General features: G+C 35.2%; 1 protein-coding gene across 2 annotated transcripts; it reads right to left on the bottom strand.

Moving 5' to 3' along the window:
• Positions 1–16148: 16148 nt before the first annotated feature.
• LOC113120539 (chloride intracellular channel protein 5-like) lies at positions 16149–27273 on the bottom strand. Of its 2 annotated transcripts, none has more exons than XM_026290406.1 (6): positions 26677–27273; positions 19289–19398; positions 18831–18956; positions 18343–18449; positions 17335–17516; positions 16149–16594 (listed from the first exon to the last, which is right to left on the bottom strand). In XM_026290406.1, the coding sequence occupies exons 1-6, from the start codon at positions 27184–27186 to the stop codon at positions 16430–16432; spliced, it is 1200 nt and encodes a 399-aa protein (XP_026146191.1). In that variant the 5' UTR covers positions 27187–27273; the 3' UTR covers positions 16149–16429. The 2 variants fall into 2 exon arrangements, with proteins under 2 accessions (XP_026146191.1, XP_026146192.1); XM_026290407.1 differs by lacking the exon at positions 26677–27273 and adding an exon at positions 21960–22080.
• Positions 27274–27931: the final 658 nt, after the last annotated feature.

The following is a 27931-nucleotide window of genomic DNA, read 5'->3' as shown; positions in this document are numbered from 1 at the left end:
TCTCGTCCATCTCGAAAATAGTATTCTATCATAGTTTCCTGGCATTACTTTGTTCCTCTTTAAATATATCATCTCCGTCATTAAACTTTCTCCTCTGTCTCTTTTCCTCTGTTTGACGTTGATTAAAAGTCACATTGGGGCTTTAGGGAAGACTAATGGCCAGAAGTCCATGCACCGGGTTGTTCCATTTACAGTATTGTTCAAAATAATAGCAGTACAATGTGACTAACCAGAATAATCAAGGTTTTTAGTATATTTTTTATTGCTACGTGGCAAACAAGTTACCAGTAGGTTCAGTAGATTGTCAGAAAACAAACAAGACCCAGCATTCATGATATGCACGCTCTTAAGGCTGTGACATTGGGCAATTAGTTGAAAGGGGTGTGTTCAAAAAAATAGCAGTGTCTACCTCTGACTGTACAAACTCAAAACTATTTTGTACAAACATTTTTTTTTTCTGGGATTTAGCAATCCTGTGAATCACTAAACTAATATTTAGTTGTATGACCACAGTTTTTTAAAACTGCTTGACATCTGGGTGGCATGGAGTCAACCAACTTGTGGCACCTCTCAGCTGTTATTCCACTCCATGATTCTTTAACAACATTCCACAATTCATTCACATTTCTTGGTTTTGCTTCAGAAACAGCATTTTTGATATCACCCCACAAGTTCTCAATTGGATTAAGGTCTGGTGATTGGGCTGGCCACTCCATAACATTAATTTTGTTGGTTTGGAACCAAGACTTTGCCCGTTTACTAGTGTGTTGTGGGTCATTGTCTTGTTGAAACAACCATTTCAAGGGCATGTCCTCTTCAGCATAGGGCAACATGACCTCTTCAAGTATTTTAACATATGCAAACTGATCCATGATCCCTGGTATGCGATAAATAGGCCCAACACCATAGTAGGAGAAACATGCCCATATCATGATGCTTGCACCTCCATGCTTCACGGTCTTCACTGTGTACTGTGGCTTGAATTCAGAGTTTGGGGGTCGTCTCACAAACTGCCTGTGGCCCTTGGACCCAAAAAGAAAAATTTTACTCTCATCAGTCCACAAAATGTTCCTCCATTTCTCTTTAGGCCAGTTGATGTGTTCTTTGGCAAATTGTAACCTCTTCTGCACATGCCTTTTTTTTAACAGAGGGACTTTGCGGGGGATTCTTGAAAATAGATTAGCTTCACACAGACGTCTTCTAACTGTCACAGTACTTACAGGTAACTCCAGACTGTCTTTGATCATCCTGGAGGTGATCATTGGCTGAGCCTTTGCCATTCTGGTTATTCTTCTATCCATTTTGATGGTTGTCTTCCGTTTTCTTCCACGTCTCTCTGGTTTTGCTCTCCATTTTAAGGCATTGGAGATCATTTTAGCTGAACAGCCTATCATTTTTTGCACCTCTTTATAGGTTTTCCCCTCTCTAATCAACTTTTTATTCAAAGTACGCTGTTCTTCTGAACAATGTCTTGAACGACCCATTTTCCTCAGCTTTCAAATGCATGTTCAACAAGTGTTGGCTTCATCCTTAAATAGGGGCCACCTGATTCACACCTGTTTCTTCACAAAATTGATGACCTCAGTGATTGAATGCCACACTGCTATTTTTTTGAACACACCCCTTTCAACTAATTCAACTAATTGCCCAATTGCACAGCCTTAAGAGCGTGCATATCATGAATGCTGGGTCTCATTTGTTTTCTTAGAATCTACTGAACCTACTGGTAACTTGTTTGCCACGTTGCAATAAAAAAATATACGAAAAACCTTGATTATTCTGGTTAGTCACATTGTACTGCTATTATTTTGAACAATACTGTACATACAGTTTCATTGCCTTATCAATGAACCTTGAAGATACCTGGACGGAGATGAAAGCTGGGAAGCAGCTCAGGGATTGTGCACTACTGTAGAAGAGAACGCACTGACTTGGACTGAAGTCTGGATCAACATTTGCTTTGGATGGTCCTGGAAGCGCACGGCTGGCCTCAGTGCTGCGTCTGTGTGTCTCTGGTACTGATGTCTGTTAAATTGGGACTGTTACACATTACTTAAAGACATAACAGGCATAATCAGAGTGTGATCCATCTCCATTTAAACCAGGAGCCTTTCTGGGATTTCAATGAATATGAACTGAGTGGGAAAAGCAAGTTTCAGGTTCACACTTTAGATGTTCCGATCTGCATCCAGCAATTAATAAGCAAGAGATGACAAGGTTCTTGAAGGAATAGTTCACCCAAAACTGAAAATTTGCTTAAGATGTACTCACCCTCATGCCATCCAAGATGTAGATAAATTTGTTTCTTTATCATAATGGATTTGGAGAAATGTAGCATTACATCACTTACTCATTAATGGATCCTCTGCAGTGAATGCGTGCCGTCAGAATGAGAGTCCAAACAGATGATAAAGTCATCACTATAATCCACACCACTCAAGTCAATCAATTATTGCAGTGTAATAAATAAATGCATACATAGATTGAAAGTTATTAAGATGTTTTTAACTTTAAAATATTTAGGCAAAAATACTGGTCCTCTATCCATTACAAGACAAAACAGTTCTAAACAAATTTGTGGGTGGATTTTGATTAGAAAGGACAACAGAGGATTATTTTTTTCACTGGAGGAAGAGTTATTACAGATTATGGACTGATATTTTGGCCATAAACAATGGTTTAAAGTAAAACCCGTTTAATGATGGATTTGTTTCTTACAAACACACAGCTTTTCACGTCACAATACATTAATTGATGGACTGGAGTCATGCGGATTTCTTGTGGAGTATCGTGACATTTTTATCAGCTGTTTGGAATCTCATTCTGACGGCACCCATTCACTGCAGTGGATCTATTTGTGAGCAAGTGATGTAATGCTACATTTCTGCAAAACTGTTTTGATAAAGAAACAAACTCATGCACATCTTGAATGGCCTGAGGGTTGCTAAATTCTCAACACATTTTCATTTTTGAGTGTAGTATTCCCTTAATCTGGATGCATAACAAAGAAATTGTTCAGAATGTTTCTTTGTTTTAAATGTTCACAAAAATCTGTTCTGTATATGTCCAAGTTTAAATTAGATTTTAAATCCAAGGTTTTCAGTGTGCTCTCAGACTTTTAGACCCCACTGTGTATTATTAAATACAGCGGAGTGAAATCTGAAGTAATGTTGAGTGTTTGAGAGGGTGCTGTACCTGATACTGTATTGTTCTTGGTCAAGAAAAACTCCCCCAGATTTTCCCTTTAACATCAATCTTTCAATTACTGTCTTGCCAAGTGAAAAAGGAGAGAGACAGTCCACCCACAAACCAGTCAGCACCTCTGTGTCAAACAACCCAAGACAAACGTAACTCTGCAGACAGTCTGTGTTAAGGCACCAAAGACGAGCCATACTACCAGTGTGGCCACCAATACTGCAAAAAAAAAAAAAAAAATCCATGGAAAATGTTAACACATTTAAAACATAGTACATACCTGAAAATGGCAAAGTCACATAAGTTTAATTTTGTTTTTGTTTTTTCCTACACACCATTAGCACAAATACAGCTCAATTTAGTGAGGTTTATGCATAAAGCTAAATTAAAAATCAAATGAAAATATTTATTCATAAGAACAGTCCGCCCCAAAACTATTATTATATGATCATCATTTATTCAACATAGTTTATTCAAAAATAAATAAAAAGCAACAAATATACAATTACTTCAATTTCAAGTTCATCAGCTTTGAAACAAATTCTACCCATCTGTATAGCAACTTTAGAGAAGTCAATAGTGTCGTTATTCAAATCAATTGAGTTTTACATTTGATTCATTTTTAATCCATAACTGTCAATGTTATAAAGCTCCTCAAAATGAACACATCTTCAAAAGATGCGTTAACGAGGACAATAGTGTGATAGTTCATTTCGGTTTCAAACAAAAAGTGTACGTTTTGTTCTCATCAGGTAGCTTGAGGTTATTTTAGTCAAACGTTTGGTCAACAAAGTCATCTAGGTACTGTTTTTAATGGGATTTAACACCACGAGGAGGTCCAGATACAGTCACATTAGCTCAGCTGCGCCATCTAGTGCTTAAATATCATTGCTGTTTTAATTTAGTTTTTGGGAAGATTGACCCATTACTCAACATGAGTTCTATGCGGTTCTTACAAATTCTTGTTTCACTTCGTTGACATATTAGAGTCAAAGGGTTTAGAGATTTTGGGTATATTTTTCAGCACTCAATATATATCAGAAAATTTAAACATCCAGAAAAAAATAGAAGGAAAAAAACAATTACATCTTAAATTATATATAAACAAACTCCTTTGTCGAAACTTTAAGAATAAAGATTGAAATATAACTGTAACGTTTAGTAAGTGCTATACAGAAGATGCAATTTCTGGTTCAGTACATGAAAAAAATAAACTAATTTTGAGAAAATGGCCTGTGAAGATATGTGATATATTTGAAATACAGATGCAAGATAAAGTGCAATAAAATAAACACTTGCAAGTGTATTTTAGATGTTTTCTTTCCACTAGTCTGAAACAACACATTATGAAACTCTAAAAAGCCCAAAATTGAGTAGAGTATGAAAAAAACTATAGTTTTGCCAATACTGCGTGTTAAGAACCTAAACTTCAGAGCAGTTTTGGTCAAATTACACTCAAATCCGCCAGATGGTAATCAAGGTAGTTGTGGACTGAACGGCTCTGATATCAGTACCATGGACAGCTACCGATGAACAATAGATCTCATTGTTAAATCTATAGGTTTGTGCCAGGAGACTCGAGTTATCTTCCATCTAACCTGTCAAAGGCCGCTCAATACAAGTGAGCGTCTCAGCGAAGATCGACTTGCACATGATGGACAGAGTTCAGCACCATGCCAAAATTTCATGCAAAACGGCCTTTTTCCATTAGATTGAGCCAAACACTAAAATGTGAAATATTTGGAAGGAAACTCCATCTTGAGCCTCAGCCAGTCGCAGAGGAGCAAAGACATGTTTCTCGTCAAAGAAACAGCCCTATAAACCTTTTGAGGTGACTGAGTGTTAATTGAGAACTAATGAACTGGTAATGCTAACCGGTCAAATAATGTTTCCAGAGAGCTCCCACGATGAGTGACATATAGTCCCGGTGACATTATACCTATTATATCTGATACTGTAGTTTGGAAAACGAGGCGCAATCCTGCCCAATGTTGCAAGCCAAACCGTTTTATCGATGCCCAGGTCTGGTACTCATTTAGCCCTGTCTCCAAATATCCCAATGCATGTTATTATATTAATGACAGATTTTATGGTTTATGACTGGAAAGTCAAACTTTCTCGATTTCCTGTGGAGCTTGCGATGATTTATATGGCTGAATGATAAAACGAATTTTCCTGACAGCCGAGGACTTGCGAGAGCTTCTGTGGGTAAAGCCGGGCTCAGGAACAGCAGATTGTGCTCTTATGTGGAGAGATATATCGTATGATGGAGCACCGAGAAGGAAACTCAGCTGTCCCGGTTTCGTACGCAGGCACCAAGTCATGTCCTAAATGAATTAGGGTCCTCTCAGGCGCAACTGTCTCCGCATGCAGCCACATCCTGCCACTACAGGAAGAGCAACATTTCCATACTTGAATGAAAAACTGAAATGACAATCTGTTTTTACTGAGGCTGTAATCACCCTTTCTGCTCACCATATGATTCCATGTTAAAAGCTAATGAAGAAAATCTCTTCTACAGCTCTGGCTTTGATCAATCACTTTTGAGGAAAATAATAATACAGCGGGCTCCATTATTCAAAATGAAATATAACCAAGTAATAAATGTCTCATCCAAAAAAATAATAATAATATGTGCATTCTCTGCACAGACATAAGGTCATTCACTGAAAAAAGGTGGGGTTTTTTTCAGTTTATAATATAAAGTAAGATAAGATAAAGCAAATAAAGTAAGATTCTGTAGAATTTTACAGTTTTTTTCTCAACTGCTTACAAAAACTTTACTTGTCACACAATTTCTAATACATGACACTCAAACAGCAGAACCACACACCAAATCTTCAAAAGCCATACGCTGATTCTCTGTCTTTTACTCTTTTTACAAAACACAACACACAGTTCTCTATATGTGACACACCCAAATCTAACAATTAGTTAATATTATGGCAAAGGTGTTTGCATGCGTTTTCTTTTGAGATGCTTCATTTTGCAAGAGATGTGAGGCATTTTTCATTTTGTGTGTGCAATTCTTGTATTTGTGTGTACATTTTTGAAAATGTAAGCAGTTGAAAAAAAATCATACAATATGAATAATGTTTAGGTACAGTAAAAAAAAGGAAAGGAGAGGTAACTGATATTATTTAATTGTTTTATGGGTTAAATCTGGTAAAATAGCTATTTCATGATTTCAGGCTACCATTTTTACAGTTTGTTTATTAAATGCATTGTAGGATATAATTATGGCTTTAAAATGTAGCAATTCTAACAGTTTTATTGTTTCATTTGACCAAAATATCAACATTTGTTAACATTTTTAATATTTTAAAAGCTAAAAATTAATGCTTCAAATTTCTGAACACACAATCTCTTTGTGTATGTGTGTGTGTGTGTATATGTGTGTGTGTGTGTTTGTGTGGGGGTAGGGGGGAGAAGCTATTCATTGATTGTTTTTACATAGCCTATACTTTTACTACAACAAATACTACAAATGAAATACATAAAAGGTAATATATAATTGTCTTTGTTTATACAAAAAAAAAAAAAAAAAGACATGGTAGAAGCTGTATATATAAGGAATACAAATGTCACCCAATTTGTAGAATAACCCCAAAAGTATCCGATTTCTCTGTGTTTGTGGATCTGGAGCGGATCTGTATGACAGGGCTCATACTAAACCCTACTGCTCGGCTTTGATGTCCAGTTCGTCTGCCAGACTGGAGCTCTGCAGAGCCAGAAATCCCTCTGGTTAGGTCGTCAGCTTTCTACCGAAGCCACAGGCGTGTGCCTGTCAGATCAACAATCTCCATCAAATCCCACTGCTTGTCAGTCACATGGCAACTTCATTACGATTGTGAGGAAAAACCTGATATTTTGTTTCTCCAAGAAAACCCTGGATTTATGTTTCTTCCACTTTGTCCTAATAAAAATGATATAATGCATTTGTGTCAGAATTCGGGAGACCAGTTCATTCTACTAAACCACAAATCAACAGTAAACTTTCATGTGATTCTAAAAACTAAATATTGCTGAAATCCGGAGAGGAACTGCAAACATACAACCAAAATGAGGCTAAATAGGGTGACTCGCAAGAGTCTTAGAAGTTCAGCAATAATATATGGTTTTGTATACTCAATTAATCTTACAATATCCATTTTTTACTGTCGCAAGCTTTAGAACTGACTGTTGTTTATATGGTCGAGTCACTCAGACACTAACAGACACCCATTCAAACACTGATTCATTCTCAACTGTTACTGATTGTGGTAATTTAATACGTTGCTCATTTGGTTCACAGTCCAAACTTTGTTTGGACACAGTTGTGTACAATTTAAGATATGTGTCTGACTGTGCCACAGACACATTGGTAAAAGTTTGATTAGAATGATGTGTAGCTGTAATATCTACATCTACTGGATATGTTCTGTAACTGCATGCATTGAGAAAATGTTTAAAAAAAAACATGATGATGAATTAATCACAATAAGGAGTCAGGAGTCAGGGTTTTATTATTATTATTATTATTATTATTATTAAAATTAACTTTTAATACTAAGTGTCAGTAAAATGTACTGCACACAACTGAATGTTTAGGTTGAACTGTTCTGGAACAGTGTTGTAAATACAACTTAACCACTGATTTCTAGTTGTTTCCTCTTTTGGAAGGTCAAGCAAAGTAGTTTTGCTTTTACAATGAAACACAGAGATAACTCCAAGACATGGCGGCGGCTTCAACAGCAAGAATAAAAGTTCTTCTTTCTTTGCGTGGACATTTGTGGTTATGCAAATCTTCCAACATCTTGATGTAGACATGTGGGGCCATGTTTGAATGAGCCATTTTAGGAGTTTGTGGTTGACTCTTAACTTTAAAATATCTGGATTGTGGATTTGGATTTGAGACTTTAGTCTTTACAGATCTTTATGCACCAAGAGACTGTAACTGTAACTAAGCAAAAATTTAAATTGCATCATATGACCCCTTTAATTACATTTTATTACAGTGACACTTTGGCGATTGGTTAAAATAAAATTGTGTAAATAACGTATATTGTACATTGGGTTTAGCAAACTTGCAAACTACCTCAGTGTTCTCAAAGATTCTCAAGGATGCGCAGTGGCGGTTCTACACGGAGGCCTAGGGAGGCCCGTGCCTCTGTAGACATGCCCCTGGCCACCCCTGTGGCCACCCCCGTGCTGAAAAAAAAGTAATATGATTTTACACGCGAGCCAAAAGCGGAACTAATGTGACGCAACGTTCTACGTAAATTAGTGCACGTAAATTAGTGCAGCGCACTTTCATATTCAGGGATGCAAACATCTCGCTTTTCGGCGCCTCCCGTTTTTTCCACATCAGTTTGGGTGACTTGGTCATCTGAAGCAATTCCATAGCTTAATGTTATGGACAGAAGACTATTTACATCATTAAATTAAAGTTTACGGAAACCTTGTTTTCCCTCCTCTGCGCCTGTCAATCATTCTCCATTCAGTATTCAAATAGCGAGAACCTCGTCCATTTACAGCAGGATGCATGGTAAAACTCTCTCCAATATTATATACTCACATTACAATGCTTGATCTGTAGATAAAAAGGCTGTGGATTTGCAAAAAATAACTTTTATTTTGTGTGTTTGTATTTTATGTTTGTTGCTGTTTTAAAAGACTCGCTTGTGCCTGTTAGATCACACACGTTTTAAAAGCCGTAAACTTGTAAAATCACTTTGTGAGCTCAGTTTTGAAGCGTTTCATATTATCATGGTTTTGCGCACTGAAAGATTATTAAAAGCTTATTATTTTTTAGCCTGCACAATACATTTAAAATAAGCATAATTTAATTGTATATTATTTATGTGTAGTGTAGTGTAAGCATTATAAATATATACACTTCTGAATTCTTGACATTCATATATAAATATTAAATTGTAAAATGAATGATTGCCTGATTGAATTTTATAAGAGTAGCCTACTAATAGTAATTTGTTTTTATTAACATGTTTAGATTGTGTAAAATTACTGTGTAGATTTTTTCAAGAATTACTTTTTGTATTTATTTGCATTACATTTAAATAAAATATGTTGCCATTTTTGGTTAAACACTGGCCCCTCCTTGGCCCCCCTAGTAAAATTTGTCTAGAGCCGTCACTGGACTCAAATGACTCAAATGATTCATGAACCAGCTCTTAAATCGCGATCCGACTCAAATGATTCGCGAACCCGCTCTGAAGTCGCGACTCGCGATCTGACTCAAATGACGCAAATCAGGGGCGTCGCTAGGCCCTTTTTAGGGGGGCTTCAGCCCCCCTAAACTTATGCCCAGCCCCCCTAAAAAATTATTTGATTAATGAATTAGTGATCGCTTCAGTCCCCTTTAAAAACTAATTTGAAACGGTGGCAAGCTGCATCAAGTTCCGGCTCCTCCCCTTATCTGAGTCTGCACGGATTCAGCGCGTTTTTCAATCCACAGGGGCGCCGAGCAGAGCGAACATCAGAGAGTACAAGGTGTGTGTGTGTGTGTGTGTGTGTGTGTGTGCGTGTGTGTGTGTGTGTGTGTGCGTGTGTGTGTTCTCGCATCCAATACCAATACGTCTTCGCTGCGTTCACCTTCAGCCTTTATCACAGTGTGACAGTTGTTTTTTCTTCCAACAAAAATGAAGCGATTAACACCCATGAAAACATACTTTAGAAATGATTTATTTTATTTTACTTTTTAAAATTGAAAACATATTATTGTGTATTTCGGCATTACATTATGCAGCCATGCAAAATAAATTATTAACAACACACATCATTGTCTGAAAGTACTAAATGGCACAGAGAGAGAAACATCATGTGGAGATATTTTGTTTTCTATTATTAAATATAATTTTGTATTAAGTAATAATGAATCATTAGTGTATCATGATACATATATTAGAGTAAGAGTAAAGGGATCTGTGATTTTTCTTTTTTTTTTTTTTAGTAATTGAGTTATAGAAGTGGCAAATTGATAATGGTGTTATTTTTAATAAATTGAAATAAATATAGAACAGATTAAACATATTGCCAATAGACAATTACATTAATACATGTTTTGTCTATATTCTTAATGAATATTAGCTGGTTAGTTAAATGATTTGAAATTAAATAAATTTTCAGGGGCTGACTTGATGTATAACCAACCATATTGTTGATTATAAAGGCTAAAAAGCTAAAAATGTATAATAATAATAATAATAATAATAATAATAATAATAAAATATAATAATTTATGTTTCATTGTAGATGGATATACAACATTTTTTTGTTGTGCGGGAGTAGGTCTGCAAATGAGCAACAGTCAGGTGAGCATAGAACAGACAGCCTCACACACACAATACCACTGTATTCCCAAGATTCATTGCAGTCATTGAACCCTTATGTTGTTTTAATATTCTGCCGATTTCCACGTACATTTCATAAGAAAAAGCAGTGGTATCATCAAAGGATAAACATGAATGTCCTAATACTGAATCAGTTAGTCTTTATTGTAAAAAACTGTATTAGTTTTTTTTACAGTGTTGTATATGGCTCAGTCAGTACTCCTACTCCCAAATATGAAATACAGGAAATACAATGGAATAGTGGATTGCAATAAGGTTAGTAGTGTACAACCCTACCCTAATAGTCAAATAATATTTTTTTAATCATACCCTTATTGGGGGCTGAGCCCCCCTAAAATGAAAATCTTAGAATCGCCCCTGACGCAAATGATTCGCGTACCCGCTCTGAAGTCGCGATCTGACTCAAATGATTCGCGAACATGCTGTGAAGTCGCGATCTGACTCAAATGATTCGCGAACCCGCTCTGAAGTCGCGATTTGACTCAAATGACGCAAATGATTCAGATGACTCAAATTATTCATGAACCCGTTCTGAAGTTCCGATCTGACTCAAATGATTCGCGAACCCGCTCTGAAGTCGCGATCTGACTCAAATGACGCAAATGATTCGCGAACCCGCTCTGATGTCGCGATCTGACTCAAATGATTCGCGAACCCGCTCTGAAGTCGCGATCTGACTCAAATGATTCGCGAACCCGCTCTGAAGTCGCAGTTTAATTCATAGTTTAAGTATGGCCATGCACTTACAATACCTTGTTTGGTGTGTGGAAAAAGCCCAACTCATCTGGTTGAACGTGTCAAGGACTTTGTTTTTGCATCTTTTTTTGTTTAACTGGAAAGACACACTGCAACAAAAATCCGTTGAACACTTCAACATGGATTTGACTATGAATGCTTAAAATCACTTTGTGAGCTCAGTTTTGAAGCGTTTCATATTATTATGGTTTTGCGCACTGAAAGATTATTAAAAGCTTATTATATTTTTCGCCTGCACAATACATTTAAAATAAGCATAATTTAATTGTATATTATTTCTGTGTAGTGTAGTGTACGCATTATAAATATATACACTTCTGAATTCTTGACATTCATATATAAATATTAAATTGTGAAATGTATGATTGCCTGATTGAATTTTATAAGAGTACTTAAAGTAATTTGTTTTTATTAACATGTTTAGATTGTGTAAAATTACTGTGTAGATTTTTTTCAAGAATTACTTTTTGTATTTATTTGCATTACATTTAAATAAAATATGTTGCCATTTTTAATGTGCCCCTCTGGTTAAACACTGGCCCCTCCTTGGCCCCCTTAGTAAAATTTGTCTAGAGCCGCCACTGAGGATGCGCTACTTTAGGATCACATGATTATGACGTAGGCTACACCTTCTCAGTGATCGTCACCGTGATTTTGCCAAGTAAAACATTTTCCTGGATCAATATCTTTTGTTGATCCTGGATCAACATTACTGTTCAAAAATATAGACCTAAGCTAGTCTCAGCCTCAGACGTCACACCCACGGACTGTTGGCTAAATGTCTGATGCATATGGGACACAAAAGTAGAAACACTGCAGGAGTGTCGAAGACATCGGATTGGTTGAATTCTACAGGATTTCCGGGAGACGTTTGTGTCGCGCTCTTTAACGTTCCGCCTGGAAACAAAGATGCTGTGGCGCCAAACCCCCTCACGAAAGAAGAAAGGCGTAGCGTTTACAACTGTGATGATGAGCATTTATCAGGAACAACTAAACACTGAGTTTCAAAAGTATGTGAAATATTTAAAGTTTGCACCATAGAATCTTTAAAATACATCAGAGAGTTTTATACACTGGTCTGTTATTGTGGCAACATGTCTACACCCCGAAACGTGACGCTGAATGTAATAAACTGTAAATGGTTTTTTGACATGTCAGTCAAACGGCCTCATGTCCGGGCCTTAGCCAGTGAAAGCTGCCTTGAATTCCAGACCTTCAGCCGTCAGTCTGAAGGTCTGGTTATGCAAGACTAGACCTAACCCAATCCCTACCTTTTTTTTTCTTTTTTTGAAAACATGTGCCTTAATTCTGATTGGTTGATTGGATTGTTGTTCCAGGATCGACAAGGATGTTGATCCAGGAACATCTTGCAGGCCAGCTTGGGGAAATAACTTTCACCCTCAGTGACCATGGGCACACACAGGTAAAATCGCTATTGGCTGTGTAGAAAGACTGTTTCTAAAGGTTTATGCTTGCTGACAACACTTCGTGGCGTCCTTTCCTGTAGAAACACGTTTGAAATTCGCCATTGTTATATCGCATTTTAACAAAGCATTTTTACAATTGAAAACAAAACACGAAGCATAGGCCTCTTTGAGAGAAACGTGAATGACGTATGACAACAACATAAATTAAGATAAGATCTGTTCATCACACAAAACAATCTTTAGCCTTCAGAAAACCTGAAATATTATAGTACTATAGGCTATGTGTTACCCACTTGCTTTTTGTCTTTTTTTTAGATCAACGTTTTAGAATTGCTGTGTTAACATTAGTACAAAAGCTTTTTTCCAAATAAATGATAAAAAGAAATTGCTACTTATTATCTCACAATTCTGATTCTTTTCCCCTCAAAATTCCAAGAGAATTGCAAAACAAACTCATGTGGGAAAAAAGTCAACATTGTGAAATTTAAAGATATAGCTTAAACTGTCAGTTCTGAGGGGAAAACAAGCTTCCATGCATCAGTCATATTTCAGCGAATTTTCACTTAGCGATGTATGAAGCGCAGTTCTCACAAGTCACTTTTTTTTGGTCATTGAGGCAAATTTGCATGACCAACTGGACATGAGTGAAATCTGCATGGAGAACTTTTTAACTCAAACATGAAATTCCCAAACATGCAGATGAAAATGGCTGGATTTTGTCCACAAATTTCCTCAGAGCAGCACTAAAGGCTATTCTTACAAAATTGACAACATTTTTATTTTTAGATTAATTATTCCTTCCAAAAAAATACAAAATAAAAATTGATTCGCAAATTTGAGCATCGACTAGAGACGGACTGTTTTTGAGAGGGACTTGTGAATCACTTGAGTCTGTACAAACAGATTAGAGTTACAGCCCTGGACCAGAGTGAGACATGTTTGACATTAATGCTGCATTGTATATTATCAGAAACACTGAATGTGGACGCAGAGATCCAAGGCAGAGAATGTTTAAGAACTAATTAAGAACCAGCGAGGCACAAGACCTATAGCATATTTTCTTACTTGTGTGGAAAAATATAGCAGGCTCCATTTATTTTTCTGCACTGTTATTTCTGGATGGCTCCTACTTCGGGTAAATAGTCCCATTCCCTATTGTAAATCTGACGGGCACAGGTCTTCGGAGACTTTTGAGGCTCTTTTAAGGAAAAATAGAGACAGGCTTGGATGGCTTTTGGCCATAATGAGAGAGTGGAAGCAAAGGGAGAGCTTTGATCCATGGCCTGAAAGCTCATGTTTAAATCTGTTAGCAGACATCACTCATCTTGCTTGGATGAAACAACCAGATCAAAGTCTGTTTCTTTGCATTTAATGGACAGTGAAACCCAGTTTAGATGTCTGTGACATACCATCAGCTAATATAATAGCCCTTTCACCACGTTAAAAAAATATATATACCTTTTAAAAATATATATATACATGCATATTAATCTCCAAAAATGTATCTAGACAGACAAACAGACAGACAGACAATGACAGTGCAATGACATTCATGCATTTTCTGAGAGGCTTAAGTGTCCAAATACGCTCACAATGATCCAGAAACGTAACCGCACAATTAACACTCATCATTCAATTACAATAAATATCCATTTCCTTAGAAACGGCTCCATAAAACGGTATCAATTAGCAAAAATGTGTGTGCAGGGAAAAAGAAATAATGCAAGTCGAACTGTGAAAATATTATTTTATTCATAGAGCTTCACTCGGAATAGGCCTCTCTGGCGCCACACTCTCATTTCATATCAAACGCTTTTCCAAACCACACAAGAGCAGGAGCTCCACAAGGACCTATCATGGGCCCTATGATATTCCAGCAGTGCTAAGTGGAGAGGAGGAGACCTGGATGAATGCCCGATCAGATTTCCTTATTCTCCATTTCGGTGGGCCGCCGTGTGTTGTGACTCTCCTTTCCATCTTAGCTCATTAATTTCCCATAAATGGGGTTGTGAATAAATATTTAAGTATGATATATCCAGCGCCGATTGATGTCAAACGCTTTGAGATAAGCCAAAATTAAATGAGAAGACGAAATGATATCAGTTGTAAGGAATAACAAAGGAAAATCTGAACAACTTTATAAGAAAATGACATGATGAGGCAATGAAGAATTGAGAATTTTGTATAAACCATTTGTGTAAACTCTGCTAGTGGCTTTAAAAGAGCAGGATATTCATGTAGAAATTGTCATTAACTGCAATAATATGCTGTATTTGTCACATTGCATTAGTGCCTCATTAAATCATTATATAAACGAGTGCTCTTTCAGAAAAAAAAATGCATGAAATGTACAAATCCAGAAATTATATATGATTAGATAAAGCTGCCCAGGACAAACCAACTTTTTTACTTTGTTTGTCCTGCTGCTCCCATGAGATCTTTTTATCCATTATACACAAATAATAATAAAAACATATCAGAAAGCAATATTGAACGATATTGTAAAACGGTTGGAGATGAAAGTGAACATTTCTTACAGATTTGAAATGCTTAAACAGCTGTCATGTATGAATGATAGAAAACAATAAAAGAGGTTATGTAATGCACCAATTATTGGGTACTGGGACGAAATAGGTTAAACAAAAAAGGTTAAAATGTATACTACTATTCAAAAGTTTGAGGTTGGTGAAGTTTTTGTTGTTGTTGATTTTTAAATTATTAAATTATTATTTTTTTCAGAATGAATACATTATACTTATCAAAAGTGTCAGTCAAGACTTTCAAAAGGTTTCTATTTCAAATCAATGCTGTTAAATTATTTCCACAATAATATTAATCAGCATACTGTTTTAACACTGATGATAATAATTAATGTTTGGCTTATTATTTACATTTATCAGATGCTTTTATCCAAAGCAACTTACAGCGCATTCAGGCTATACATTATTTATTTATCAGTATGTGTGTTCCCTGGGAATTGAACCCACAACCTATTGCAATGCTCTACCACTGAGCCACAGGAACTAGACATTATATTATAAGATTTACGAAGGGTCGTGTGACACTGAAGCTGGAAATTAGACTTTAAAATATATTATTTTTCACAATATTACTGATTTTACTCTATTTTTGATTAAACACTTTGGTGAGCATAAGAGACTTTTACCAACCTCAGAATTTGAATGGTAATGTATGCATCAAAGTATTAATTGGATATTTATTTAAGTTTTAATAGAATTACATTTTGGGCTGACCAAAGGTGATGATGTGTTCTAGTGAAAATTCAAGTGACACAAATCTTCAATTCACGCTGATGCAATTAAAGGTGTGTGACATTTTGATCCATTTCTAATGTCTAAAGAATCAGTGCATATGATATGATTTGAGATATGAAAACAGGAGGAACAACAGAAAACAGTAGTGTGAAGTCTCTTTAAATAGAGATACAATAGAAAGTCACTTGGGACAATGTTTATATGAGATGAGTGAGAGCTGGCGAATATGAGCTGATATTTTATATTCATATTTCATAATAGTAATATCAGAGTACCAGTCCTTATTGATTATTTAGGATACTTGATGAATGAAACTACTAACTTGTAGTTTGGGATCAACAGCTTTGAATTACATGGAAAACATCATCTCTTCCCCAAGAAATGAGCTACCCCAAGTCTATTTGTGTCAAATTTGTTCATCTGTTTACTTAGTTAGCCTTTTAGCCACATCCTTATATGCTAATTCGATCTCGTTGTCGGCAGCACAGGTGTTGGTGAACTCTTCTTGTTCATACGCATTGTTCAGGTAACGCCACACGCCTGTCAAATCACTTGGAATGTCGTAATTCCGATATTTCTTGGCAACAACCTGCAAAAAAGTGGATGGAAAATACATTCATTAAAGTAATTATAATTAAAAAACAAATGTAACTTACATTTAAAGATGTTTGACCTTAACTGTACTTCTGTAAGCGGAGCGGACTCAAATATGCATCACATTACAACTTGCTTATACTACTAGACCATTACACTTCAGACTTTTAAAATGATTACTGAGCAGCAATCAGCATATCAGAGTGATTTCTGAAGGATCATGTGACAAACTCATGTGATCAAAATTAGCTTTGCATCACAATATTTAAAAATTGTATTTTCAAATGTATCAATATTTCACAAATATTACTGTCTTTACTGTTTTAAATAAATGCAGCTTTGGTGAGAACAAGAGTCTTCGAAAGCATTTATGGCAGAAATACACTGCAATCTCTACTGGGAATTCCATTCACTTAACAAAAATACACAAAACTACAAAAAGCTGTTTTAAAGTTAAAATGGTTAAAAGTTTTTTTTTTTTTTAAAGATTACATGGATTATTATGGTTTGAGGTTTTGCTGGTAAGCAGTTTCCCCTTAACTACACCATCTGGCAGCAGAACATCTCTTCTCCATTGACTGTCCTCCATGAGTGCACATTTCCGCCAAAACTGCCATTGAGATGAATGGGAATGCTAACTGTTAGCTTTGTCAAGGTATTACAGGCCTCCTTGGTTACCCCCAAACACTGCAGACTAGCAAAAGTGACAAGTCCCCCCTCAGCGCTTCAGCTCACCTTCACTATGTGGAGCTTTGGCAGCAGATTGCAGTCTGCCAGAGTCAGATCATCCCCGTCCAGGAACTTGCGGTTGGAGACCTTCTCCTCCTCCATGCTGTCAGCATCTACCTCTTCAGGCAAAGGATTGTTCAGGTACTCGTCCAGCTTCGTAAGTGCTTTTGTCAAACCCTTCTGCAGAGCTAACAAAACATCACACATTTCTTAATAACCAGTGTGTTATTGCACAGCATTTATATATATATATATATATATATATATATATATATATATATATATATATATATATATATATATATATATATATATATATATATATATGTATGTATTGGTGTGTTTCATCTGATTAGGTTGCCATTTACCTGTTTTTGTTTTCTTATTCATTTTATAATATTAGTACAATATATACATTTAAAATGACAGTATATATACTTCCATTCAAAAGTTATAAGATGTCTTTTATGCTCACCAAGGATACAATTATTTGATAAAATAAATCAATAAATAAATAAATAAATAAAGAGCTATTTTTTCTTAGGAAAAAATATTAATTAAAAATATGTATTTTCTTTTTTTTATTTTACAACTGTATTTTTTTCAGGAATCTTTGATTAATAAAAAGTTTAAAAGAATGGCTTTTACTTGAAATATATATAATATATATAATATAATATTTTATTACATTATAAATGACTTTACTGTGACCTTATTATTATGATTATTTTAAAAACATTTTCTTTGTCTGTACCAAGTTCCGTATGTAAGTTGTTAAAATTCTGGCAAAACTGCCAATATTTAGTCATCATAGGTTATCAAAAAATAAAAGAGCATAAATCCAGAGCAGTTCTAATACATTCAGTGCTAAAATGTGTAGGATGCTTACAGTACAATGGATTCCATATAGAGTTAACTGAATTTAACTTTACTCAGTTTCAGTGTACTGAACAAAAAACAATATATCCATTCATTCATTCATTCAATCAGTTTGATCCAGTTTGACATGCATACCTTCATTCGCATCTGGCTTAGTGTTTTTTATGAAAGCTGAGAACTTTGCAAATATGTTATTCCCAGCTGTGTTTGACTCCCTGTGACTGGCTGCAAGTTTGGGGTACCTTGGACACAAGAAAAGATACATAGAAAATGTGTCAGCAACGTATTCTTCTCAATTCTAGTTCACAGTGGTTTAAAGGCGATGTGTAATACAATGTACATTGCAAAACAAGTCTTAACGGGCGGGTTTTGATTAAAAAATGCTAGTTGTAATTATATAACAAAAATATAATTATTTTGATAACATTTGCACTGTGATGCTAGGCATGTCGTTCTTAGTAAAAGTACTGTAATAGATTGAATTGTTGTTTACAGTTTTGGTGCTGTGCTCGACCATGATTGATGAAATCTGGTTCCTGAAGCAAAACCAGTTGAGAACTGCAGGTTTAGAGTTTCTATACAGTCACGATTCGTCTCAAGTGTATTTGTAAAAATGAGCTTACTTTGGTGGAGCCAAAACCCCCTCCAGAAACTCCTCAATCTTGTTAATGTCTGTCTTCACCTCACCGTTGAAGGTCAAGAAAGGAGGGTGAGTGCCGGGAGCCAAATTGTGCAAATCTGCTGGTTTCCTGAATAAATAATAATAATAACAACATTTTACGAACTTATTAATTTTATTATTGAACCATCCCAACATTGCATTGCATGCAAAAGAAAATAGGCGTTAGACTCAATTTAAAACAGATTATATGTCTTTTTTTAAATAATAAACTATATTTTCTTGCTTTGACCTTTGACAGAAAAAATGGATTATGTTATAATAACTTTAATAACTGCATATGACATTTGTTAGGATATTAACCAATAGAAAGGTTATTTAATAGCATGAAAATGAGGCACTTGTTACTGACATTTATATAATGTTTCATGTGATTTGATCTCAGATTTGTGAACTTCTCACCTCTTCAGGTCAACAGTGGTGACGTTGAAGACCACACCTTTGAGCCAGAGGATCATGAAGAGGCGTTGGGAGAATGGACAGTTTCCGATGCTCTCGCCATCACAACCAGCCTACAAACACAATGACACATCTTAACATACACATCACCTCCAGAGTGCACCTCCACCTCTTACGGCCAATAAGACGAGCCAAAGATGTGGTGGAGACCAGTTCTCATGTTCTATCTAGACAGAAGAGACTAGATTGAGAATGATAAAGTGTCATAGCCCCCCTTGCTGCTTCAAGGTCTCAATTAGACATTAACTGCAAATTACATTTTCTAATAAAATAGTCACTGAAGCATTGTGTTAAATAAATTCTATAAAGTCTATTTTAGTTGCATGTGTTTTATATTTTATGAATATCTCAATCCCTAAATCGCATAGGATACGCATATATTGCAGGTGAGCTGCGTTCACTGAAATAGTAAACATTATTATTATTTGTTGTGTTGCACACAGACATTTACAGCTACACTTACATTTAAGCAAATGTCTTACATTGCATTGGTATGTACATTTACATTTGATCAGTTCTTGCTTTCCCTGGGAATCAAACACATATCCTAGCATTGATAGTGCCTGATATATAACATTAACTATTCCACTCAAGAACTACATGTTATTCAGTGACGTTATTTTGTAAAATGGTACAAATCACACGTATGGGCAAGTGGTATTTTCAAACTCAAATCCCAATCGATTTCATAATTTTGTGAAGTGAATGCCTTAAAAAGATAGTTCCCCCCCCCCAAGAAACTAACTATTTCGTAATCATTACTCACTCTCAAGTTGTTTCAATCTGTATGAGTTTCTTTCTTCTGTTGAGCACAAAATATATTTTGAAGAATGTGTGTAACCAAACAATTGACGGTAGCCATTGACTTCAATAGTATGGAAAAAAATACTATGGAAGTAAATGGCTACTGTCAACTGTATGGAAGAAATTCATACAGCTTTGGAACTACATCAGGGTGATTAAAATGATGACTGAATTTTAATTTTAATTTTTGAACCTTTAATTATGTTATGTCAGGAACATAAAACATAATTTATAGTAGGAAAAACGTTAGCTTTAAAAACTTAGCTTGATGTTATTATTTGTTTAATCCACATATTTTATTTTTTTACACAATAAATAGTTTTCAGTTCACAATCTTATTCTGATCAATAATTATCCGTACCACCGTTGACCTCTAGAGGGCGCCGTCTCCCTTTAGACTGGGCATTACTAAACTGGGACAAGCAGCAAGAGCAAGTTTTAAAATCTTAATTGAAATGCATATTTTTTATTTACTCAAAAGTTAGTATTACAGATTACACATTTGCACTAATGTAACTTTATTTAGTGATAAACACTAATGTTCCTCATTATGGAGAGTACAAATGACCCTGGTTAACAGTGAGTGACAATGCTACTGTATGTTACAGCAGTGGAGATCAGGTGTCCCAAAACAGCAGCGCTACTATCACGAGACCATATAGTTTACACAGTGACACAATACCCAACACAATATGAATTATGCACACTGCATTCATTAACCATAGGCCTGGTTGTAAGAAGAACACAAGGAGTGTGCTGACAGATATATAATAAGTCCACTAGTGAAAATACTTCTATTTGGCATCTTTTCTACTTTAACAGTTTGTTTTTATTCCACGGTTCAGGGAGTAAATGCATTGCATAACAGTCAGATAAGTGAGGCAGATGGTATGTGAAAGGTCAGAGCACTTCCATTTCCACTCATCTGTCCGTTCTGGCAAATTCAGAACAGAGACAGTACTGGATGCAGAACAATGAGCTGCTACGATCCAGAAAGCGCAGGACAATAGGCCATTTGCTATAGGACCGGTTTCTCTGTTGGATGGCAGTTCAGGGCTGTAAACAGACAGATATTGACTGACTGACTGACAATGTCTTGTGTACAGGATTTATATTGTTAAATAGACACATTAATTTTTGGAAGAGGATTTGTTTGTTTCTAAAATTTAATTGCTGCCATTGGAACTTGAAAAGCATCCACTTTAATCATATAATCATAATTGAAGCATGCATTATTGCATTGTTAGTGTATTTGTAAGTTTTTTTTTCTCATAGGAAAGACTTTTCATATATTGCTGCCATTTTACCATAATATTCAGATTTCAGATCCAATAAGCTTGTTGCATTGTTTGTAATGATAGGTAATACTTATAAATTGTATTTATTTTGCATTTGTGTGTTTGATGGAAAAAAGTTGTAGTTTAGTAATGGTTGCTGATCTTACATCTTCCTGATAGTAAGCACAATATATTTGTACCATATGTCTATATATTATATTATATTATATTATATTAATTCATTTATTGGTATCAATCCTTAGTATTTTCACACTAATAATTCCAATGCCAAATATTATTAAACACCACCTAAAAAATAAAATATTATTTTAACACCATTTTTATATGTAACCGAAAATCTATAACCAATGTGCAAGAACTACTGGCAATCATACATTACTCTACTTACAGCCTGGTCATGACCTTATTCAAATATGCAAACATTACTCTAGAACAATTATTGAGTTACACTGACTTTATAAGAGCCTCATAACTGCATAAAGCTCACACTAATGCTAGATCTCTCGCCTTACCTTGACAAACAACTCAATATCAGGTTCTTGAGCGTCTCCCATTGTAAACACTTTCTTTGCTTCACGTATCTCTCCTGATCTGTCACCTACATCCTCCCAGCACTATTTTACAGATATTTTGGGTTAAATTACAGCGTTTAGCCACGCGCTCTCTTAGATTCTGTTTGTTCTGCACTTGACGGGCAGCCAATGCCACAAGGTGTTGTGATGTCAGCTAAAGTCCAGATGAAAGGTGAATCTAGCTCTCTCCCAAACATGGGTGATGTAAAGATAGGGAATAGGTGAGAGGCTTTAGTTGGGGGTGGAGCTTACTTTGCCCTGCCCCTGCCACAAATAGCTCTGATGAGTTTGAGTGACAGATGAGAATAAACTAGAACTGTAACTGTGATGTTGAGAGATGATATTGAAACCATCTTTGAAGATTTGTGTTTTAAAATTGGCACTTGATTATATATATACTGCAAATAGAACTTCACATCAAAAAGACAGAGATGTGTATATAATCTCATTGTTAGAGTCTCTGCCACGAACTCTTGTACCATCCTGTCCATGTGTAACTATGTGACATGTTCATGGCCCAGAAACTCTGAGTAGAGGAATGAGCCACATGCAATTTTAATGCAGTCCAAGTCACAGGCAGAACGCTGGCAGGCAACGGCAGGTTATATTTGATCATCTTGTGGAGCCCAGGAGAATAAGATTCCCTGTTAAATATTTTATGAGCTGGCTTTGGTTTATAGCATGAATTTGCATTCAAAGTTTTCAGACGTGACTGATATGAGCCAGTGAAATAATGATAACTCCTTGTTCGAGCTCTTGTTCTGTCCAGGCTGGACTATTGCAATGCTCTCTTGGCAGGTCTTCCAGTCAGTTCTATCAAACCTTTACAATTACTCCAGAACACTGCAGCAAGATTAATTTTTAATTAGCTGAAAAGAATACACGTCACACCTCTTTTTATCAGTTTGCACTGACTACCAATTGCTGCTTGCATGAAATTCAAGGTGTTAACATTTGCCTACAAAACCACCACTGGTTCTGGACCCCTTTGCCTAAATTCATTACTTCAGACTCATGTGCCCTCTAGAAGCTTGTGTTCTGCAAGTGAACGCAGCTTGATTGTGCCATCCCGAAGAGACACAAAATCACTTTTACTGACTTTCATGTTAAATGTTCCCTCCTAGTGTAATGACCTGCCCAACTCAATCCGAGCAGCCATCCTTAGCCATCTAAAAGAATTGGAAAAAAAAAAAAAAATGTATTCTCATTTTATTTGACCCTTTTAACTAATCTTATTCTAATTCCATTCTTTAAAAAAAACCTTGCCCCTTCATTTACTGCTTGTTTACTTGGGGAAAAAACTAACACTAGCTTCTCAGCTCTTTTTCTATTCTATTTGTTTTCTTTTTATTTATTAAACAATTGACAAAAGACAAAAAAGGCCTCTCATACTAGCTTGCTCTATTCTTTTTCTATTCAGTTTTTCTTCCATTATATAATTTTTTTTAACTTGCTAAGTGTACTGTGTTAAGCTGAATGAGACTTGTTGTAGCATTTGCATATCATTGCTCTGTTGTTGATTTTGAATGCTTTCAGTGACCTCATTTGCAAGTCGCTTTGAATAAAAGCGTCTGTTAAATGACTAAATGTGAATGTGAATGGTCCATTTCTGTAGCCTCAGACTGCGGTTCTACTTTTACATGTACAGTGCATTACAACGCAGCGTGTCTCCAATATTGTAAGCACCTTTGGGATACATATGTTACCAAATTATTAAATAAAAATGTAACATTGCATTGGATATGCAGTATTTATTTAATGAGGGAAAAACATTGAATGTAAATTAAATAACTGGATCTTACAATCAAATATAGGTGATCTAACTATCAGGTTATTTAAGGTGAATTTTACCATTAAGTGTACTTAAGTTGCTCTGTATAAATGATTTGGTGACAAATAGTGGTTAGAAACAACCAGAGTTATTATACTTAGCTAAAACTAAAAATACATTTAAAACAATTTTAAAAAATGTTATTTAGTGACATTATTGAAATAAAATAAGCTTTAACTAAAATAAAATCAAATATAAACTCATTTTTATTTCAGCTAGTTTCCAAGGCAACATTTTCCATTTGAATTTTTAACTTGATGTAATAAAACATATAAAACTACATATACAGTATACAAAGTATACAGACATACATATAAATACATTTGACATTATATGTGTGTGTGTGTGTGTGTGTGTGTGTGTGTGTGTGTGTGTGTGTGTGTGTGTGTGTGTGTGTGTGTGTGTGTGTGTAATATATTTGTTTGCTGCAAAGCTATATTTATAAAGATGACCAAATTACATGGTACCATTTATCAAAATGTTTCTGTAAAAAGTCTGTCCTAAAACTCATTATATTATGCATTTACATCTTATTAAGAACCATAGTTTTAAAGATGAAATGCAATTATGTGCTATAATGCATTAGCATTTATCATAGCAGGCTGAACAGCCTCCTCTACTGGTAAAATAACAATATTCATGCTACAATATAGGAACCAGCTGGAAAGTGGCATATTATTTTATTTTAAATCTGTCTAAAATTGTTTAAACTTTGCCTGAATAACTAATAAATTAATAAATGGTTAAAAGATAATTAATCATTAATAAAGTGATGTGAATGTAACCTGATACAGACAAGATTACACAGGCTTTCCATACAATACATCTCAGATAAAATATCTTCAGATTGTACTCTAACTAAAAATTCTTAGCATGAGTCTCAAACTCTTTTTTTCTTTTCATGGCTCAGTTCCCAGGAGGTTAAATGTAATCACTACAGTAAATAATTAACTTCTGCATTGTGCACATTTGCCTGCATGTTTTGGCTGAGCTAAAGTGCTTAAACTGTTTAAAATAAGTATTTTAAATGTCAAAGGTCACACTTGAAGAATATTTCACAGCCTGGTGTTCATCTAATCAATTTAGCAATTGTGTGGGAGGATCTGATTACCTCTATTTGATTATCATTATTACCTCTATCTGATGATTAATATAAATATATATATACACAGTTTTTTTGCAACAAGAGTTAAAACTATTGCATTCTGTAAATTCAAGTAAATGTGCATTTTACAATGTCAATATTAAATCGAATCAGTATCCACCAATATCCAATATCATTTAGTAAAGGTGACTGTGTAAACTTCGATCATAACCGTCTGCCTTTTTACGTAGCCAATAAGATTAAATTCTTAACCATGGCCAGCATTTGCTTTACAAGTGCTGTAATTGATTTTTGTTTGCAATAATTTATGTGAGTTCTCTTGTAGGTTTTTTAATAAAAGCGTCCTTGTATTGTTCCACTCAACAACTTATACTACTTTATTCCTGATTTTTTTATGACTATATGTGGCCATAAAGTAGTTATGTAATGTTTGACTTGTACTGAAGGTTTCTTAAGGGCAAAATGTGTATCACGCCCTGGTGCATCTATGTCAGTGCATTCCATTTTTCAAATACTAATCAGTAAAAAAAATTTTTTTTCTTGATGCCATTGTTAAAGTGACACGTTTGTCATGGAATGTGATTTAAACTTGAGTCTGAAAGAGTCTCTCAATTCCACAATCACGGTTGCTCAGTCTGTGATCATGTGCACAGAATAAAGTGTTCCACTATCAAAAGCAAAGAGTAGCCATGAGTTGATTTACTCAGGTCAGGACTTCACCCTGGTTTCCATGACTGTACAGATCCCCAAGTTAATGATTATTTACTTTGCCTGTCACAGTGAACCTTCCAGAGGAAATGCAATCAGTTCAGGATGTATAAGACTAAGACTGTGAGCAAGCACACAAACCTTTGAAAACCTTATTGAAGTTAATGATCAAGAGGAAAATGTCACCTGAATGAATCATACCAATCTTTTTTTTTTTGTCCATTTTAGGCCATTGTGCTTAACAGTGATTTTTCTGTTGAATCATTAACTATCTGCTACATCAGCCTGCCTTTGATATTTACATCCATCCTCTTTGTTCAATCTTAACTGCATTCCAGTCAACCAGATTTTTTTTTACTCCTTACTGTTAAAAAATTTTTTTTTTCCATTTACATAAAATAGAATGAATTCATTATTATTTGGGTTTCCCAAATAAGGTTTTGTATATAAATATTATAAATAAATAATATTATTATTAATAATAATAATTTAAATTAGATTTTAACAAAATTAGTTATTAAAAAAATACATGATGATTATAATTTGTTAGCATAATGTATCTGTATCTTAAAAAATCTATAAAAAATTACTATTGACATAAAATTGTATTTAAACATACTCAATTGTTAATATTTCGGGTTAAATTAAAAACAAAGCTAAATTAAATCAAAAGTAAATACATTTAATGCTAATTTTTATAAACATACATTTTATTTAATTTAGCATAAAAAAGAAACATAACTTGCTACGTTTTTACATGCTGAAATGAAATAAAATATTAGCATAATTTCGGAAAAATATGGGTTCAGTGTTAAAAAAAATTGTGCGTGTGTAACGATTTTTCAGGTTGTCTTCACATTGTTTTCAAGGGCCAAAGGTGGGCAGAAATATGAATGCTGTTACAAACCACACCCAACTGACCTTCACGTTCACATATCACCAACTTTAAAGCCTTATTTAAAATAAAAAGTTCAGGTTATTTTATGCAGACGTCATAAACCCACAAACCTTACCTTGACAAAAAGCGCAATATTAGGTTGATCCGGGTCAGGAACTGCGGCTGGCTCTTCCACGACGTTGTTCTCCACCTCCTTCAGGCTGTAGTCAACTACCTCCTCAGGTTCTGGAGATCCGTCTTCTGGGAGACTGTACGCCATGAACAGGTCTTCGTGGACCAATGAGGGCTGGTCATCACACGGGTCTCCCGTTTCCTCTAAAGATGAAGATTCGTAAACATCTCCATTTGACAGAGAGGCCACCATGATCTCGCTTTCGAGCTGCTCTCCTGGTTCATTTGTGGGTGAAGGCTGTTCTTCTTCTTGTTGTTCCTCTTGAGATGTTCTTCTCGTATTCATGTAGTCTGGAGACGGGTGATTGACCGTGCTGTACAGCGGTTCCTCTAGAATTTCCTGACTCGCGCCTTGATTCTCATATTTCGGCTCTGGATTATATGGCTTTTCATATATGTTTTCTTTTGTCTCTTCTATTTGTTCATATATGTTTTCTTGGACGTTTACGGCCATGATTAAAGCTCTTCTATGACTGTGGAGTAGCCCGAGGAGGTCTGGAGAAGTTCAGCCCTCACCTGTTACAGCGGAAGATGACAGGTCACTTATAAATGAACTTTGCTCGATGACTATGTCATAAAAAGTGACGCTAGGGACATATCCCTTGTCCCACTAAATTGTCCCTAGTAATAATTTTGATAAAACAATTATGTAGCCTGGCCTAGCCTATATTACCACTGTTGTTGTTTTAATTAAAAACTGTCAGCTGAAAGATCCACAAAATAAGTAAATTATAAATTAATTAATATTAACAACACTAAAATAAGAGCGTGTTGTTTAGTCTGTCTGTCAATCAGATGCGCGTGTCGTGTTTGTATAATAACATAGGATCCAGGATCGCTGCAACTTCTCGAATTGTTTCAAACTAAAACTTAATTCACTACCAAATACCTGATCAAAAGAGCCATTCATTTTACTACATCGCTTGTAATGATTTTAAAAAGCACGTAGTGATGGGTGAAACTGAGCTTTTCGAAACTCCGAATCGGTTGAATTGCTTCACAAAACGATTCAATCGGATCTCATATCGCAAATCATTTAATTACAATCGGGACTTTGGAGCGCATATTACTCTCAGACCCTTGGTGCATACAGATAACACTAACAGTATAACATTAATTACAGATAATAAAATATAAAGGACAACTATAAAAATATACAAATAGGTCATGTAAAAAGAAAGATAAGTAAAGCAGCACAA

The sequence above is a fragment of the Carassius auratus genome, chromosome 20 (genome assembly GCF_003368295.1).
Source record: "Carassius auratus strain Wakin chromosome 20, ASM336829v1, whole genome shotgun sequence".
In the NCBI taxonomy this organism is placed as follows: domain Eukaryota; kingdom Metazoa; phylum Chordata; class Actinopteri; order Cypriniformes; family Cyprinidae; genus Carassius; species Carassius auratus.
This window is presented reverse-complemented; position numbering and strand designations above follow the sequence as displayed.